Here is an 18,301-nt window from a genome sequence, read left to right as displayed (position 1 = left end):
GTGTTTCAATTTACTCCATTTACTTCAGTGAGTTTGCATCAGTGTCAGTGAAGAGAACATAGCCCTAAGTTTTTTGCAGTCCCTGTTCAAGTGAGCCAGGAAAACCATGTTAAAAGTAGTGTAGTGAGCCCTGCAGTGTCAGAGTGCAGGGGCCCTATGTAAGTCTTTGGTGAGTAAGGATTAATTTCTGCACCACTTCCCCCTTCTTTTGCACAGGTGCTCACAGGAAAGGCTGCATGAGGGACCATCTGCTAGTTCTGTGTTTGTATAATGCCTGGCACAATGGAGTCTAGGTTCATGATTAGGGCTTCTAGGTGGTACTGTACTAAAGAGAAGAATGCCTTTGGGAAGATAGGATGTACATCTAGGGTCAATGGACTGGGTTAAACTCCAAGCTTGGGTGCTTCTATGTTTTCTTTTTGATTCCATTAACTTATTTTACTTTATTGTTACAAATACTAATCCTTGAAGAAAAGACCTTATTGAGCATAGCTGGGTTTTTTTCTCCTGCTGCTTCATTCCTCTCCTTTACCATGCTAAAACGTAATCACAACTATAGATGTGCTCGTATGGTTTTCCTGGCCAGTGCAGATGAAGCCTAATTATGCTATAAAACAGTACCAACTGAATTATAGATGATGGGTGAGGTTTTCAAATGGAGTCAGGAGTCCCACTGAAAGTCAACAGAATTTGAGTGCTTATCTCTCTTAGGCACTTTTGAAAATCCCACCCTTTATCTGTGCCTATCTGTGCAGTACATGGTATGTCTGTCATATCCCTCTGCTAAATGGAAGTATGTTAGATATGCTCAGATGCACACCATTGACTCAACTAGTGAAATTGTTCCTTTAGTTCACCTAGTTTAATCTCCTGGCATAGGGGAGTGGCAGGGGGGGAGGGTGGTGTTAAGACAACTCTTACGAATTTTCCTGTCTATGCTGTACAAATACATGGTTGGCTGATGACATTGGTGACTGCTTATATGACAAAAAATTCTTAGGTTTCTAGGTTGTTACTTGGCAGGTATCCTGTATTTAATAGTCCAAATCCCAAAGAGTTTATAGTCGTGTTCACAGACACTGTTTTTGTTCTATGCTTGTACAGTGCCTCTCACAGTATGGGGTCCGTGACCAAGGCTCTTAGGCACTATTGCAATACAAATAAGTAATAACTATTATAATCTATTTTTAAAAGGGCTTGGAGGTCAGAGGAAATATTTGCATTTACCTTGCAAATATGATTCTTGTCATGAAATGTTAATTATTACAGGAATGGTAATTTAAATCCATTTAAAATGTGAAATAAAGCATTACTGCTTGATAATGGTATACAAAATATTTTTAATGATAGTGTTTTCCATGGTAAACATATATCAGTACATGTTCTGACTTTTACTGAAAAAGTAAGATTTTAAAATCTAAGTGAAATGATAAACGTTAGAACTACTCATTAACTTCACAATACTCCTTTGTGAATCAAAATAAGACTTCTGTGGTTTAGTTTACAGTTGAAATGAAGAACTTAATTTGGGTGACAGGCTATATCTCCCTTGGTCTGCTGAGTTGAATATAATTCATTTTAAAACTTTAGGCTGATATTAAAAAAGGTGCTCTTTTGATTTTTACAGATGTGAACTGTAAGTGGTGATAAAACTCTGTATGCAAAATTGCATTCTGCTTTACAGTGACACCAAGAATAATGCATTGTAGAGATTTTCATATTATTTTGCCAATTAGTATGCCACAGCCACTATCTTAATGGTATCCATGATAAGACAGATGCATCTTTCGGCACATGTTGAATCATAGTCTAGATCTTAAGTGAAATGAAGTCTACTCAGTAACAGCACTGAGACTGCCAAGTTATCGTAAATGAGACAATTTTACTTTATTTTTTTCATCTTCTGAAACTACACAGATTCTATCAGATATTATAGCCCAATAAATCTATTAACATGCTTGGACATCAGACAGTTCCATCAGCTCATTCAAGATGTCTTGTAAAAATAAATGCTAGCCTCACCAAATTATCAATGATAATTTATCTGTTTATTTAAAAACATGGAACTAGCAGGTAGGTCCCTCCATCAAAACCATCTTTATTCTTCCTGTTGCATAATCTTATTAATTAACATACCCTATGGAAATTAAGGAAAACTAAATTATCATCAACAAATATCCTAAATATTGGTATTGAGTCCAATCCTGCAGCCTTTACTTAGGCAAAAGTGCCATTGAAGTAGAAGTGCAAGTTTTCCCCTAACATGAACTGCAGGATGGTACCCATTCAAGTATTATTCCCCAGGAGTAGCTAGGTACATGCTACAAAGAAGGGTAGCATTAAAATCTTTTTGCATTTCAAGATAATTTTCATGTTTTATTTCATAAAATGGAATATCTCATCTCAAGATTACTGACAACCATTCTTACAATAAGTCATTAAATTTGCTTTCTACCTGCGATAAACAAACAATCCTGAGGTTTAAATCAATATTGACCAGTCAAGTTCACACACACAATAAATGACTATATGCCGATTGACATCAGCTAAGTTCAATGGAAATTTTTGTTCAATTCTGAGCCAATCAGAAAGCATGCGTCTCTGATTCTTGATTGGCTCATCAGAGGTAATGTGTCTTTCTTGCCATATTATTGCATCTCCATTTAGGATGGTAGTTTAAAGAAAGAAATGTTACATTTAAGAAGTTTATAGCCATTGAAAGATTTTTTCCAATTTTTCCGATTAAACCAGAATGTATGTAACAATACATGAAAACAATTCAGAAGGAAAAGTAAGAAAACAAGTCTGACAAATTCATCCTGTTTTTGGATTCCTGCCGCCTTGCTCACTAATCCTTAATATGAAAGGCAAAGACTTTCTTTATAAATATCAAGCCTTCATAATAAGATAAAGAGGTTCTTATTCTACAACTTTAATTGGGTTGTCTTGTGAAGTTTGGCATTTGAAAAAAAACCCCCACATTTATTTCAACTCCCTTCATAATGAAAAATTATATTACAATGAAATGTTTTAACAGGCTGACAAATAACCTCAAAACGATGTTTCTAGCTTCACCTTATTCACAAAACTAGGAGGTTTATAAAAGGGTGAGTCTGAAGGCAATACCAGAGAGGACTTTTGGTGGAATTCAAGTCTCCAACCTTAACCAAAGCTGCTGTCCAGCACAGGTCGCATTCTCGGCCTCTTGCAATCCTGGGATGGAGCATGCTAAGTGTAGATAGGATTGTCAGGGAGTTATGAAGCGCTAGCAAGTCTTTACTGAGCTTGTGCAAACTGTTTTGTTTCAAAAGGATTTTAACTTGGCTAAATTTGGGGCAGATTTTCCCAGGGACAGTAAAAGACATACCCCTGACACAAAGGCCAGTCCCTGCCCAATTTCATGTTCTTGCTCCAAGGCATGGGGAGGCTGTTGACCTTTTTAAAGAAAAGGTAAACAATTTTTTTTAACACAGAGGAAACTTTGCCCAACCTTTTTCTAAGAAATAGCTGAACCATTTTGGCTGACATTTTCCCCAAAAAATCAGGCCCAGGCAGACACTTGACATGGAAAATTTCAGCCTAAGTGGTTAAAGTTTGGCAAAGTTATATGGACCTTTAAACAAGGTTTTATAATGGGAATTATCAGGCAGGGGTAATAATAGGCAATGCTGCAAGCCCCACATATAATGCAGCTGTTTTCATTCTTTAGATACATCTACTTACCTCTGAGGAGACTCTCCAATGAACTCTTCCTTCACAATTTTCCACTTTCCAAGTCTTAAAGGCACAATAACCACACACCAGCCATGCAGTTCTTAACAGTCTATACACTCTCTCTGATAGTATAAGTAGAAAACTGTGAACTGGGACTTAAAGTTTGGACATAGTTTACATTTTTAACCCTTACTTTATTCTGAATTGAATCTGAACCTTCAGGGTTTATTAAGCTACATTTGTCCCAGTGATAAGCATCCCTCTCTACCCACTTTCCTACTTGTAATGAAGCCCTTGTGGCCTCTACTAGAAGATCTTATTCCCATACGGCCACCAGCATCTCCTCTCTAAAGACTTAATATTGCCAGAGGGAAATGTAGTTGGCTGCCAGTGGCCATCCTGGCACCTCCTGCACAGCTAGTGTGGAGAATGGGTCACCAGTGACCTTTTCCAGGTTTTTTTTTTTTTTTGCTGCTTAGGCATGCATCTCCTGTAGCTTTACACTTCCAGACTTTATCTGAATGTCTTTGTAGAAGGCACTTAAATGCTGCGGGACTGTGCCAAAGTTCTGCCCTTTTGATAGGAAGTATTAGAATAAATATACCCCCAATTCTAATTTGCAACTCAGTGCAGAAGCTCTTTTTGCTGGGGAATGCTGTACATGACTACCCTACCACCATCATTAGAGCATAATGAAGAGGTCTGGTTCATAAAAACAGTTATGACGGCTACGATATTAACTTGAGGAAAATTTTCTAACCTTGAGCTGCAGATTCCTAATCTGTTAGGGAAGGGGAAAATAAGACAGATGTTTAAAGATAGTTTCATAGATACTAAGGTCAGAAGGGACTATTAGGATCATCTAGTCTGACCTCCTGCACAACTCAGGCCACAGAATCTCACCCGCCCACTCCTGCAAAAAACCTCACCTATATCTGAGCTATTGAAGTCCTCAAATCCTGGTTTAAAGACTTCAAGGAGCAGAGAATCCTCCAGCAAGTGACCCGTGCCCCATGCTACAGAGGAAGGAGAAAAACCTCCAGGGCCTCTTCCAATCTGCCCTGGAGGAAAATTCCTTCCCGACCCCAAATATGGCGATCAGCTAAACCCTGAGCATATGGGCAAGATTCACCAGCCAGATACTACAGAAAATTCTTTCCTGGGTAACTCAGATCCCACCCCATCTAACATCCCATCAGGCCAATTTACTATGAATATTTAATTACCAAAATCACATTATCCCATCATACCATCTCCTCCATAAACTTATCAGCCAGATAGATCTTTTGCCTCCACTGCTTCCCTTGGAAGGCTATTCCAAAACTTCACTCCTCTGATGATTAGAAACCTTCAACTAATTTCAAGTCTAAACTTCCTGGTGGCCAGTTTGTATTCATTCGTTCTTGTGTCCACATTGGTACTGAGCTTAAATAATTCTTCTCCCACTCCGGTATTTATCCCTCTGATATATTTATAGAGAGCAATCATATCTCCCCTCAACCTTCTTTTAGTTAGGCTAAACAAGCCAAGCTCCTTAAGTCTCCTTTCATAAGACAAGTTTTCCATTCCTCAGATCATCCTAGTAGCCCTTCTCTGTACCTGTTGCAGTTTGAATTCATCCTTCTTAAACATGGGAGACCAGAACTGCACACAGTATTCCAGGTGAGGTCTCACCAGTGCCTAGTATAACGGTACTAAAACCTCCTTCTCCCTACTGGAAATACCTCTCCTGATGCATCCCAAAACTGCATTAGCTTTTTTCACAGCCATATCACATTGGCAACTCATAGTCATCCTGTGATCAACCAATACTCCAAGGTCCTTCTCCTCCTCCGTTACTTCTAATTGATGCGTCCCCAGCTTATAACTAAAATTCTTGTTATTAATCCCTAAATGCATAACCTTACACTTCTCACTATTAAATTTCATCCTATTACTATTACTCCAGTTTACAAGGTCATCCATATCCTCCTTATGTATGATATCCCGATCCTTCCCTAAATTGGCAATACTTCCCAGCTTTGTAACATCCGCAAACTTTATTAGCACACTCCCACTTTTTGTGCCGAGGTCAGTAATAAAAAGATTGGTCCCAAAACTGATCCTTGAGGAACTCCACTGGTAACCTCCCTCCAGCCTGACAGTTCACATTTCTGTAGGACCCGCTGTAGTCTCCCCTTTAACCAATTTCTTATCCACCTTTCAATTTTCATATTGATCCCCATCTTTTCCAATTTAACTAATAATTCCCCATGTAGCACGGTATTAAATGCCTTACTGAAATCTAGGTAAATTAGATCTTCTGCATTTCCTTTGTCTAAAAAATCTGTTACTTTCTCAGAGAAGGAGATCAGGTTGGTTTGGCACGATCTACCTTTTGTAAAACCATGTTGTATTTTGTCCCATTTACAATTGACTTCAATGTCCTTAACTACTTTCTCCTTCAAAATTTTTTCCAAGACCTTGCATACTACAGATGTCAAACTAACAGGCCTATAGTTATCCGGATAATGTTTTTTCCCTTTCTTAAAAATAGGAACTATGTTAGCAATTTTCCAATCATACGGTACAACCCCTGAGTTTACAGATTCATTAAAAATTCTTGCTAATGGGCTTGCAATTTCAGGTGCCAATTCCTTTAATATTCTTGGATGAAGATTATCTGGGCCCCCCGATTTAGTCCCATTAAGCTGTTTGAGTTTTGCTTCTACCTCAGATATGGTAATATCTACCTCCATATCCTCATTCCCATTTGTCATGTTACCATTATCCCTAAGAGCCTTATTAAAGACTGAGGCAAAGTATTTGTTTAGATATTGGACCGTGCCTAGATTATCCTTGACCTCTACTCCATCCTCAGTGTTTAATGGTCCCACTTCGTCTTTCTTTGTTTTCTTCTTATTTATATGGCTATAGAACCTTTTACTATCGGTTTTAATTTCCTGTGCAAGGTCCAACTCTACTTGACTTTTAGCCTGTCTCACTTTATCCCTACATGTTCTGACCTCCAATAAGGTAGATTTCCTTGCTGATCCCTCCCATCTTCCACTCCCTGTAGGCTTTCTGCTTTTTCTTAATCACCTCTCTGAGATGCTTTCTCATCCAGCTTGGTCTACAACTCCTGCCTATGAATTTTTTCCCCTTTCTTGCAGGCTTCCGATAGCTTCTGCAGCTTTGATTTAAAGTAATCCCAGGCCTCCTCTACCTTTAGATCCATAAGTTCTTCAGTTCAATCCACTTCCCGAACTAATTTCCTTAATTTTTGAAAGTCAGCCCTTTTGAAATCTAAAACCCTAGTTCCAGATTTTTGTTAATCCTGCCGTTCAGTTTGAACTGAATTAGCTCATGATCACTTGAACCAAGATTATCCCCTACAACCATTTCTTCTATGAGGTCCTCACTACTCACCAAAACCAAATCTAAAATGGTATCCCCTCTAGTCGGTTCAGCAACTACTTGATGAAGGAATCCATCAGCTATCGCATCTAGGAAAATCTGAGCCCTATTATTATTACTTCGTCCTCCAGTCTATATCTGGGAAGTTAAAGTCTCCCATGATCACACAGTTTCGATTAGTATTTACTTTATTAAAAACATTAAAAAGGGCTCTATCCATATCCAAATTAGATTCCGGCGGTCTATAGCACACCCCAAGCACTATCCCAGGGGAGGCTCTACTAGTTTTCTTCCCCAATGTAATTTTTGCCAAGACAGACTCTGTCTTATCCATTCCATCGCTTCTTATTTCTTTACAATTCTACCTCATCATTTATATACAATGCTACTCCACCACCTTTCCTTCTGTCTTTCCTAAACAGCACATACCCTTCAATACCTGGAGTCCAGTCATGACTACTATTCCACCATGTTTCTGTTATCCTTATAATATCTGGTTTCACTTCCTGCACCAGTAGCTCTAGTTCCTCCATTTTGTTACCTAGGCTCCTCACATTGGTGTACAAACATCTTAATTTTTGCTGTTTGGCCTCACTCACATTCTGTACCCTATTAGGCATGGTCATTCTACAGCCAGTATAACCTATTAGACTGGTATCCACACTGCCCTTCCTCCTTATATACATTCTCCTACCCACGGCTGTATCCTTTCTTATTTCATTTTCTTCCCTCTCAACGCTAAAATCCAGCATGGAGATTACCTGGACATCTCCCAACCATCTCCCCCAAATTCCTAGTTTAAAGCGCTCTTAATCAGTTGTGCCAGCCTCCATCCTAGAAGTCTATTTCCTTCCCTACTCAGATGAAGTCCCTCCTGAGAGAACTGTCTTCGGTCCTCCCAGTGGCCATACATCCCAAAGCCCTCCTTATAAGCACCACTGCCTAAGCCATCTGTTGATGGTCATCATCTTGTCACACCTTTTTTGCCCTTCTCTAGGAACAGGCAGAATCCCACTAAAGATCACCTGAGCCTCGATTTCCTTAAGCGTCTTCCCCCGCCTAGCATAGTCTCCCTTAATGCTTTCCAGCAAGAATCTAGCCGTATCATTTGTTCCCACATAAAGGATAATTAGGGGATTCTTTCCCGCTCCCTTTAGGATCCTTTTCAACCTCAGGTCTACATCCCGTATCTTAGCACCTGGAAGACAACACACCCTTCTATTTTCTGGATCAGCTCTAATTACAGGCCTGTCTATTCTTCTCAGTAAAAAGTCCCCGATCACATGGACCTGCCTTTTCCTGGTGACAGTGCTATTCTCCAGTCTCTCCCCTGTTCCCTCTGGCTGCAAGTTCTTTCCATTCCTATTCTTCCTTGTAATCCTCTTCAACCCATCCTGTATCCTCCTGGGGCTCATATTTGGTGTAGTCTCCATTGATTCTTCCCCTTTTCCTATAGGACTAGTTTCTCTTCTCTTCTTCCTTGGCCTTCCACCTTCAGTGACTACCTGTGAACCCCTTCTTCATTTTCCAACTCTGCAAACCAGTTCTTGAGCTCTTTCTACTTCACTAGCCCGTCTTTTCCTCTGCATGGTTCTTTGAGTCACATGCTTCCACTGATCAATTTCCTTACCCAGTCTCCCCTCAGAATTCCCCAGCCCTGCTTCCATCTGCAAGTCTGAGCTTTTCCCTTCAGATACCTCATGTTTTTGCTCCATCATCTGCTCAAACCCCTTCCTAAACTCAACCAGACTTTCCACCTGCATCTCCAAACCTCGGATCTTTTCCTCCATCAGCTCTATCAGACGGCACTTCATGCAGACAAAACTCTTACCAGGTAGCCCTTCCAGGATCATGTACATATCACAGCTTCCACATCCAGTCATCCTCATTGTGTCTTCCACCACCTGAATCATTCCCACAGCTGCCTCCGTATTCGTCATAGCCTTCCCACCTACATCCTGTTAATCTGGGAAACACAAACCACACCAAAGCACCACCCCCTACAGCAAAAACAAACCCCAAACAAGCACCACAATACAAACTCCTCCAACAGAACTCCACTCAGACTGCCCTGTTTACAGCTCTGTTTGCTGGCTCCTGTGCCACTGCAGCTGTCTGTGCTGCTTCCTGACTGTCTAGCTACCTTTATACTGATCCCTAGTCAGAGAAGCCCCGCCCCCTAATCAGGGCTCAGCTTCTCTCTCAGCACAAAGCCCCTACAAGCTTCTACATATACAAATACAAAACCAAATACAAATATCTTCTCCTCCAACAGAACTCCCTCTCAAACTCCCCTGTTTACAGCTCTGTTTGCTGGCTCCTGTGCCGCTGAAGCTGTCCGTGAGAGGAAGCATAGTCTAGTGTTTAAAGCATGGCAGTGGGACACAAGATTTGGCCCCACATCAGTGATTTCAGATGGAATATGTTCTTTCAGTTGTGTTTATTTTCCTATCTGTTTGTTATGTTTAACCTTATTCCTTATTATTTAATCAGGCTTCTTAACTTGACCAAATACTACACTTAAGATACTTTGAAATACTAGTGATTTCCCCTAATGAGAAGTTGTACATAAACATTTGATTGATGTAGTGCAGATACAGGAATATTCTGAAAGTGCTGTTAATTAGCTGTGTTATCCATTGCCAGTTTTTTGCATGGTTGTATGTAAATATCTGTTTTTTTTAACAGAATCAATGGAGTTAATTGCTAAAACCAAACATGAACAAACACTTGCATGTGTGTAAGGGTAGGACAGGAAAAGGGGCATAATTTTATTGGCTTGGAATAAATCCTAATGTTCAGTAGCCATCAGACATGGTGGGGTGGTGTATTTCACTAGAAAAAATGATGCCACAGATCCTGCTGTCTCACCCTGCCTTCCCTGCCCATCAAAATGGCAGTCTAAATTTTAGTCAGGTTTAAATTATCTTTCAGAAGTGTTACCTCTAATAATACTGATCCTTTCCATTTTGGTGTTTGTTCAAGAATCAGCTTGCAGACAAATGTCTCTCTGCACACACGCATGCATGCACACACATACCCCTTTTCCGATAATCTCCTCATATAATCTAACTTTATCATGATAATAATGATCCCTTACAAGCATTGGGACAGAACTGGCCATAGAATTTAATACTTCAACTAATACTTGTCTGTATTTCCAGAATGAGCTTAAACCACCATTAGCAACAGTAGCTTAGTGTTTTCTTTATCATAGTTCAATCAAATTTGGAGAGGTAATTATTGTACAGATGTATGTGTATTGATATAACATTAAGACTTCAATCAGTGGTGTACTCATATATTATAACTCCTATCAATTTCCTATATCTGTTTTTGCTATTTGCAATCACATCACCATCAAATTCAACTTTGCTCTCTCTGTCAGTATCAGGCTCTATGAATTTTCATCTATTATTCCCTAAAACACATGAACACCTCAGTTGTGTTATAAAAAATAATCTCTTGAGCCTATTATTTATACAACTTCTAGAGGTGGTCAAAAAAATTTCATGAAGTCATTTTCTGAGGGAAAGTGCAATTTAGTCAAAATTAAAACATTTAGTACCAACATGTACATTTAGATGACATTTTGACAGGATAAAGTCCAAATGAATTGTTTAACTGTCTCACTTTGTTTCAGTGTCGCAATGCTTCATTTCAATAATATTAGCATGCTTCATTTTGACTTAAATATTTAATTTAAATGTTACATTTAATATTATACCAATTCAACATTTAAGTCAAAATGAAGCATGCTAATATTATTGAAACAGTGTTTCTGAATAATTTTTTGGGGAATTTCAATGCTAAAATTCTTTCTTAGTTTGTGATTAATTTGCTCATCTTATCAGGTCCCTTCTTTGGTATCCCCTAGTGATATTGGTATGTGATTTCAAACCTAGCTGCAGACACCTTGAGTGACAGTGGAACACACTGAACCTTCTTGTTGACTGGGTTGCGTGAAAAGCTCAGTCCAGTCACTACTAGATCTGGCTAAATGGGAAAAGTTAATTGATTTGCTGATCCTTTTGTGAATAAAAACATGGAGGTTGAGTCATTGTGACTGTGAAGTCGTGTTATTCATGATTCATGTATATTTGGAGAAACCACCCATGTTTGTGAAAACTGAAGGTTTACCAGTTTTTGCCACAGACTTTCTAAAAATTCACACTAGAATATGCATTATTCACTATTTTGTTGTTCAGAGTCCATCCTTGGGTGAGGGCATAAGGAAGGGACTGGCTGCTCCCCCTTACAGTCAAATGAGAAGGTCCCTAATTCTGCCTTCTTCCTTACTGGACCTTGCTAGATCTCCCTGACTCAATCAGCACCAAAATCAACTCAGGATTGAAGGAAATGTAGGTTGCATCAAGATATTCCACTTATTCCTCCCAGATAGGTGGTGCTGTGATCAAGAAAGAGGCTTTAATTTGAACCTCTTTTATTTTTTGATTGGCTCGCTAACTAAAGCATTTTGTGATACCCTGTATGAAACGCAGTATATAAAAATAAATTTTATATTATTACTCTTCATGTGGGAAACATAAACACAGCAGGAAGCCTTTTCTTTGATCTGTTAGTCTCTGAATAACAAAAAAATCATTTTTGCTTTCCTTTGAAGATGAAAGGAAACATAATGCATTTACTTCTGACAATTAAAGTTGACATGCAGAGGAATTTCAGGAGATTCGAACCACCCAGGTTGCTCCTGTTTCCACAGGAATTACTGTGTGCAGTTTTCATTTCACTTGGCTTCATTTCTCCCTTTAGGCTAATCACACATTTGGTTTTGTGGACAACCTGAAGATTTATTCTGAGGCATGGCTGAGGATGTCTGAGGTTTTTAAGAGCAGTGAAAACTTCCTCATGGTCAATCAGCTCCAGGTTGGTGAATTGTCAGCGACTTTTTACTTTCCAATACTATCCACAGGGAAAAAGAAAAGGAGTACTTGTGGCATCTTAGAGACTAACAACTTTATTAGAGCATAAGCTTTCATGAGCTACAGCTCACTTCATCGGATGCATTTGGTGGAAAATACAGAGGGGAGATTTATATACACACACAGAGAACATGAAACGATGGGTTTTATCATACACACTGTAAGGAGCGTGATCACTTAAGATGAGCCATCACCAGCAGCAGGGGGGGGAGGGAGGAAAACCTTTCATGGTGACAAGCAAGGTAGGCTATTTCCAGCAGTTAACAAGAACATCTGAGGAACAGTGGGGGGTGGGGTGGGGTGGGGGAGAAATCATGGTGGAATTCCTCAAGGGCTTCTTTTCCATGGGTCCAGATGATGAAGATGTCATCAATGTAGTGCAAGTAGAGTAGGGGCATTAGGGGACGAGAGCTGAGGAAGCGTTGTTCTAAGTCAGCCATAAAAATGTTGGCATACTGTGGGGCCATGCAGGTACCCATCGCAGTGCCACTGATTTGAAGGTATACATTGTCCCCAAATGTGAAATAGTTATGGGTGAGGACAAAGTCACAAAGTTCAGCCACCAGGTTAGCCGTGACATTATCGGGGATAGTGTTCCTGACGGCTTGTAGTCCATCTTTGTGTGGAATGTTGGTGTAGAGGGCTTCTACCTCCATAGTGGCTAGGATGGTGTTTTTAGGAAGATCACCAATGGACTGTAGTTTCCTCAGGAAGTCGGTGGTGTCTCGAAGATATCTGGGAGTGCTGGTAACGTAGGGCCTGAGGAGGGAGTCTACATAGCCAGACAATCCTGCTGTCAGGGTGCCAATGCCTGAGATGATGGGGCGTCCAGGATTTCCAGGTTTATGGATCTTGGGTAGCAGATAGAATACCCCAGGTCGGGGTTCTAGGGGTGTGTATGTGCGGGTTTGTTCTTGTGCTTTTTCAGGAAGTTTCTTGAGCAAATGCTGTAGTTTCTTTTGGTAACTCTCAGTGGGATCAGAGGGTAATGGCTTGTAGAAAGTGGTGTTGGAGAGCTGCCTAGTAGCCTCTTGTTCATACTCTGACCTATTCATGATGATGACAGCACCTCCTTTGTCAGCCTTTTTGATTATGATGTCAGGGTTGTTTCTGAGGCTGTGGATGGCATTGTGTTCTGCACGGCTGAGGTTATGGGGCACGTGATGCTGCTTTTCCACAATTTCAGCTCGTGCACGTCAGCGGAAGCACTCTATGTAGAAGTCCAGTCTGTTGTTTCGACCTTCAGGAGGAGTCCACCCAGAATCCTTCTTTTTGTAGTGTTGGTAGGAAGGTCTCTGTGGGCTAATATGTTGGTCAGAGGAGTGTTGGAAATATTCCTTGAGTCGGATACGTCGAAAATAGGATTCTAGGTCACCACAGAACTGTATCATGTTCGTGGGGGTGGAGGGGCAAAAGGAGAGGCCCCGAGATAGGACAGATTCTTCTGCTGGGTTAAGAGTATAGTTGGATAGATTAACAATATTGCTGGGTGGGTTACGGGAACCACTGTTGTGGCCCCTTGTGGTATGTAGTAGTTGAGATAGTTTAGTGTCCTTTTTCTTTTGTAGAGAAGCAAAGTGTGTGTTGTAAATGGCTTGTCTAGTTTTTGTAAAGTCCAGCCACGAAGAAGTTTGTGTGGAAGGTTGGCTCTTCATGAGAGTATCCAGTTTTGAGAGCTCATTCTTAATCTTTCCCTGTTTGCTGTAGAGGATGTTGATTAGGTGGTTCCGCAGTTTCTTTGAGAGTGTGTGGCACAAGCTGTCAGCATAGTCTGTGTGGTATGTAGATTGTAATGGATTTTTTACCTTCAGTCCCTTTGGTATGATGTCCATCTGTTTGCATTTGGAGAGGAAGATGATGTCTGTCTGTATCTGTATGAATTTTTTCATGAAGTTGACAAGTAATTGAAGAGTTAAAGTAGCCTGTAAAGAAGTGGTAATTCTAGAAATACTAGATCACTATAGGAAAATGGAGTTCTGGATCAGCCTTTACAAAGGTCCTGGCTCTCAGGTGGAGGAATCAGCAGAAATTCTGCAGGGTAGCGGTGGTGGTACAGTCAGCATAGACATATGAGTTTTTCTTATGAATGGCACTTGAAGACGGTATGTCTGCAACAGTAAGCCCTGCTGAAGTTTAGATTATAGATCTACAATGCGGTGGTCCTGAAAATCTTTACAATTTAAAGTAGCTAAAATAAGTAGTTACCTCCCTGTCTGCAGTATTACCATGTGATATTGGAAATACGATCAATAGTACAAAGGCGAACAGTCACTTACCTAAGGTAGCGATTCTCAAATTTTAGCAACCTGAGGACCCCCATTTTGATATAAAATTTTTGGGGGCCCCCAAGCCTCCCACTCAGCCCCAGGCTCTACCCCCACTCCACCCCTCCCCCTCCTCTTCCACATCTCTTTCCGCCTCTTCCCCTGAGCATGCTCCATCCCCACTCCTCACCCTCTCTCCCAGTGCCTCCTGAATGCTGCTGAACAGCTGTTCCCCAGCGTGCGGGAGGCGCTGGGAAGGAGAGGGAGGAGTTGATCAGCAGGGCCCACGGACCCCCTGGAGTACACTTGGAGACCCCTCAGAGGTCCACGGACCCCAGTTTGAGAAACGCTAATCTAAGACAATTGGCAAGTTTTTAAATACTCTTTGTATCTTGAACTTGCTTAATTCTCATAATTGTCTCCCCCAATGTAATTGATCGGTTCTTACAGGGACAATGGAGGAAGTTTAAAATGCAACAATAGCAGTGACTGCTTAAATGTAGCACCTGGTTAACAGTTCTTCCTCTTCCTGTCTGTTTCCAAGTCATATCTTCTTTCTTTAGTCGCTAAAATGTAGTTTTGGCACTTTTTACTCTTCACCATCTGCAGCGCCATTAAGATGTGGAAGAATAAACTGGTGCTCATGCATCAACAATAGAATTGTTAATTAAGATTCAATTAAGGAATGTTACTTGTGATCCCTGAAAGGCCTCATGGAGCTAATTGTTAGTCCTTTTTCTTTGAAACTGAGCAAATGAGATGTAGAAATTGGACAATGAACATGGAAACTGAAGATGCTATTTTCCAGATAACATTGTTTGTACGACTGCTAATAATCCAAAATGTTGTATTTTACAGAACAAGTAAAAGGAAAGGTCTCTTCTCTAGCCAATTTACAATAAATGTATAGATGTGACTCAGTGAGTAGGGGAAACAAGGGCTGAGGAAGGGAAAAGGTATACAACAATAAGGTTGTATGGTTACTTATTTTAGGCATGTGCATACTTTCATGTATCTGCTAAGTACAAGGGGCCAGAGTCTGATGTTCTTGTGCATGCTGAATAGTACTTTATTCCATGATTCAGAGTAGCAGCCATGTTACTGTGTTTGCAAAAAAGAAAAGGAGTACTTGTGGCACCTTTGTTAGTCTCTAAGGTGCCACAAGTACTCGTTTTCTTTTTTATTCCATGAGTAATTCCACTGAAATCAATGGGGTTACCCACGGAATATGGAACTATTATACTGAATCAAGGGAATCAGAATTGGAGAGGAAGTACAATCCAGTGGTTAGGGCACTAGCCTACTAGTCACTGTCAGATACTGTTTGTATGACCTGGTGTAAGTTACTTAGCTTCAAGTCCCCATCTGTAAAATAGGGATAATAGTACTGCCCTATCTTACAAGAGTGTTGTGAGGACAAATACACTAAAGATCTGTCAGGTGCTTAGATAAAACCATGATGGGGGCCATATTAGTACCTTTAATTAGCCTATAGGTAAAACTAATACCCTTTTAAGATACCGTCTCTCATCCTTACCACTGTATTCCCTTAGTACGTTAGCAAACACTTTTCCCTACCCTGTCTGATGATTCAGGTCTCCACTGGTGTGGGGGGTCTGTTAAAAACCATTACTTTTACAATGGTATCCAAGATTAAAGTGAGGACAAGGAACTAGCAGGATTCAGCCAGTGTGGTGACGCAATTAGGATTTGTTGTGCACAGTCTACAGTCTGGTTTGAATGTGCAGAGTGGCTACAGGTACTTCACGATAAAGGAGAAGTTATTCACTTGAGTCTCCACTAAGTCATTGGAATACAAATAAATATTCAGGAGGACATAGAAACAGGAATCCATCAAATTCTCCTGGTGTTTAGAATTCAGACTCCAATGCTGAAGTTTGGAATGTGAAATGTTTGTGCTACAGACATTCACATAAATGTGCGCTGTGCTATACCACTGGGAACTTGCCATATTTCTAAGTATAGAAAGGGCGATTGCGTTGAACCCAGGAGATAGCACTTGAAAAGCCTTTAATCTAGCATTGGATGATTTTAATTAGTAAACAATTGTCTAAATGATTCTGCATTCTGTCAGTGCCAAATTCATAATATTACAAGAGCTGGTCATTGACAACCCATTAAGGGCCGGAGTCTGTAAGGCCCTGACTACCCTGAGCTCCCATTGACCTTGGGTTTGTCCATAGAAGGGGGTGTTTTTATCAGTGGTTCTTTCCAAAGCTGTTGGAACCATAAGCCTAATCTTTAGTTGCATCTCATTATGAAGTGTATCTGCCCTTTTGGAGCCACATTTTCTTCCACTACATACAAACCTGGTGTTAGCTCACTAATGCCATAAATTATTGACAGCTAAAATGTGGAATCTTGAAGCTGAGTTTATAGAAAGTTTTCTACAATGGGCATCTTAATTTTTTTAAAAATCTTTTTTACTCTTAGTTAAGGTATGTGCAGATGTTAGCGATATTCTCCACTTAACTAACGAATCCTACATAACATCAGGTTATGAATTTGGGGTCTTTGTCGTGCATTTGAAAAGGCAGGGCCACACCTTTGGCCTTATTGCATTGAGAGCAATGGCTGAAAGATACCAAATGCCAGTTCATTTCCCAGTAACTCTCAACTCTGATTAGGACAGCACTTCCCCAGGGAGAGTTTGAAACAACATGAACAGATTTTTTTTAATCCCTTTGCTGATCTTAAACAGCCAATTAAGAAAAGCCTACAATCTCAGTGCTGGTTTAATAATGGAAACAAAAGAAAACAACAAGATGAAGATGATGATGGAACTGTATGGTATGATATATCAATCTGTGATAGGCACTTACTTGGTTCCCATCCATGTAGTATCTAATTGCCTCAGAATCTTCAGTGCATTTATCCTTGTACTTCTGTGAGGTCATTTTACAGATGAGGAGCTCAGGCACAGATACTAAGTGACATGCCCAAGGTCACACAGAGAAAATTTATGGCTGAGTAGGGAGATCTATGACGTGTGTGTGTGTGTGTGTGTGTGTGTGTGTGTGTGTGTGTGTAAAAAAAATTCAGCAACTCTGAATATCACAGATGCTATCTTGCAAATCATTTCTCTTACTTTAGGAAGCTCTCCAAGGCAGTTTTATAAAGAACTTCATAGAAAGTCACTTGAATATTGATGTGGGGAATCTCACTGGAAAGCTGCAAGAGTATGGTAGGTATATCTACATATAGACATACAAGATTTATTATCCCCATGACTTTGTGTTTGACTGAAATTTAGCAGCAATAACTCTTGGTTATGATTCACATTGCCCTTAATTTAATAAAAAAAGTGCATTTTACAATTATCTCATTTTAGTTTCAAACATTTTTAATATTGTTTGCTCATTTATCATTTTGTAAAGAAATACAGTTAATTTTGCTGCATCTTACCTCATGTCCATACAATTAAATTCCATCCATTTCACTAACAGATAAAGATTAATATCTTTAAAATAGAAATTCCCTTATTTTATAAATAATTTGAATCCAGTTCTTTTCTACCTTATGGGCCTGATCCTTTCAAGAGCTGAACATCCACAACTTTTGTTGATCCAAATGAGAGTGGCAAGTGTAAAACAAGAATTCTGTTTAACAAAAAAAAATTGAGGGTCTGAAATTTGTTTCCATTCCACATTGGAATGAAAATGAGATATTTTGAAATATTTCATGTAAAAACATGAGCCACACAGAATAGTCAGTAGTCTAATGGTCAGGGCACTTATCTGAGATGTGGACAACCCAGGTTCAAGGGCCTGCTCAGCCTAATTTTAAGTCATTCTTTCACTTTCGCTTGTTGGGGCTGATCCATTTTGAATAAATAGGAAAATATCCATTGGGTCAAAGAGGACGACACCGACTGTATAATGTGGTGGTGAGTTCACTCACCTTTCATGTGGGAAACCTAGGTTCAAATCTGACTGGTTTGGAGCAGAGACTTGATCCAGGTGA

General features: G+C 40.0%; 1 protein-coding gene across 1 annotated transcript in view; it reads left to right on the top strand.

The window, feature by feature from the left end:
• ABCA13 (ATP binding cassette subfamily A member 13) overlaps window positions 1-18,301 on the top strand; it is a 293,932-nt gene that overhangs the window by 80,203 nt on the left and 195,428 nt on the right. Inside the window, 2 exon segments of the mRNA XM_043507121.1 lie at window positions 11,884-11,997; window positions 17,432-17,522. Of these exon segments, the coding sequence (XP_043363056.1) occupies window positions 11,884-11,997; window positions 17,432-17,522 (205 nt within the window).

The sequence above is a fragment of the Dermochelys coriacea genome, chromosome 2, assembly GCF_009764565.3.
Source record: "Dermochelys coriacea isolate rDerCor1 chromosome 2, rDerCor1.pri.v4, whole genome shotgun sequence".
NCBI lineage: Eukaryota > Metazoa > Chordata > Testudines > Dermochelyidae > Dermochelys > Dermochelys coriacea.
This window is presented reverse-complemented; position numbering and strand designations above follow the sequence as displayed.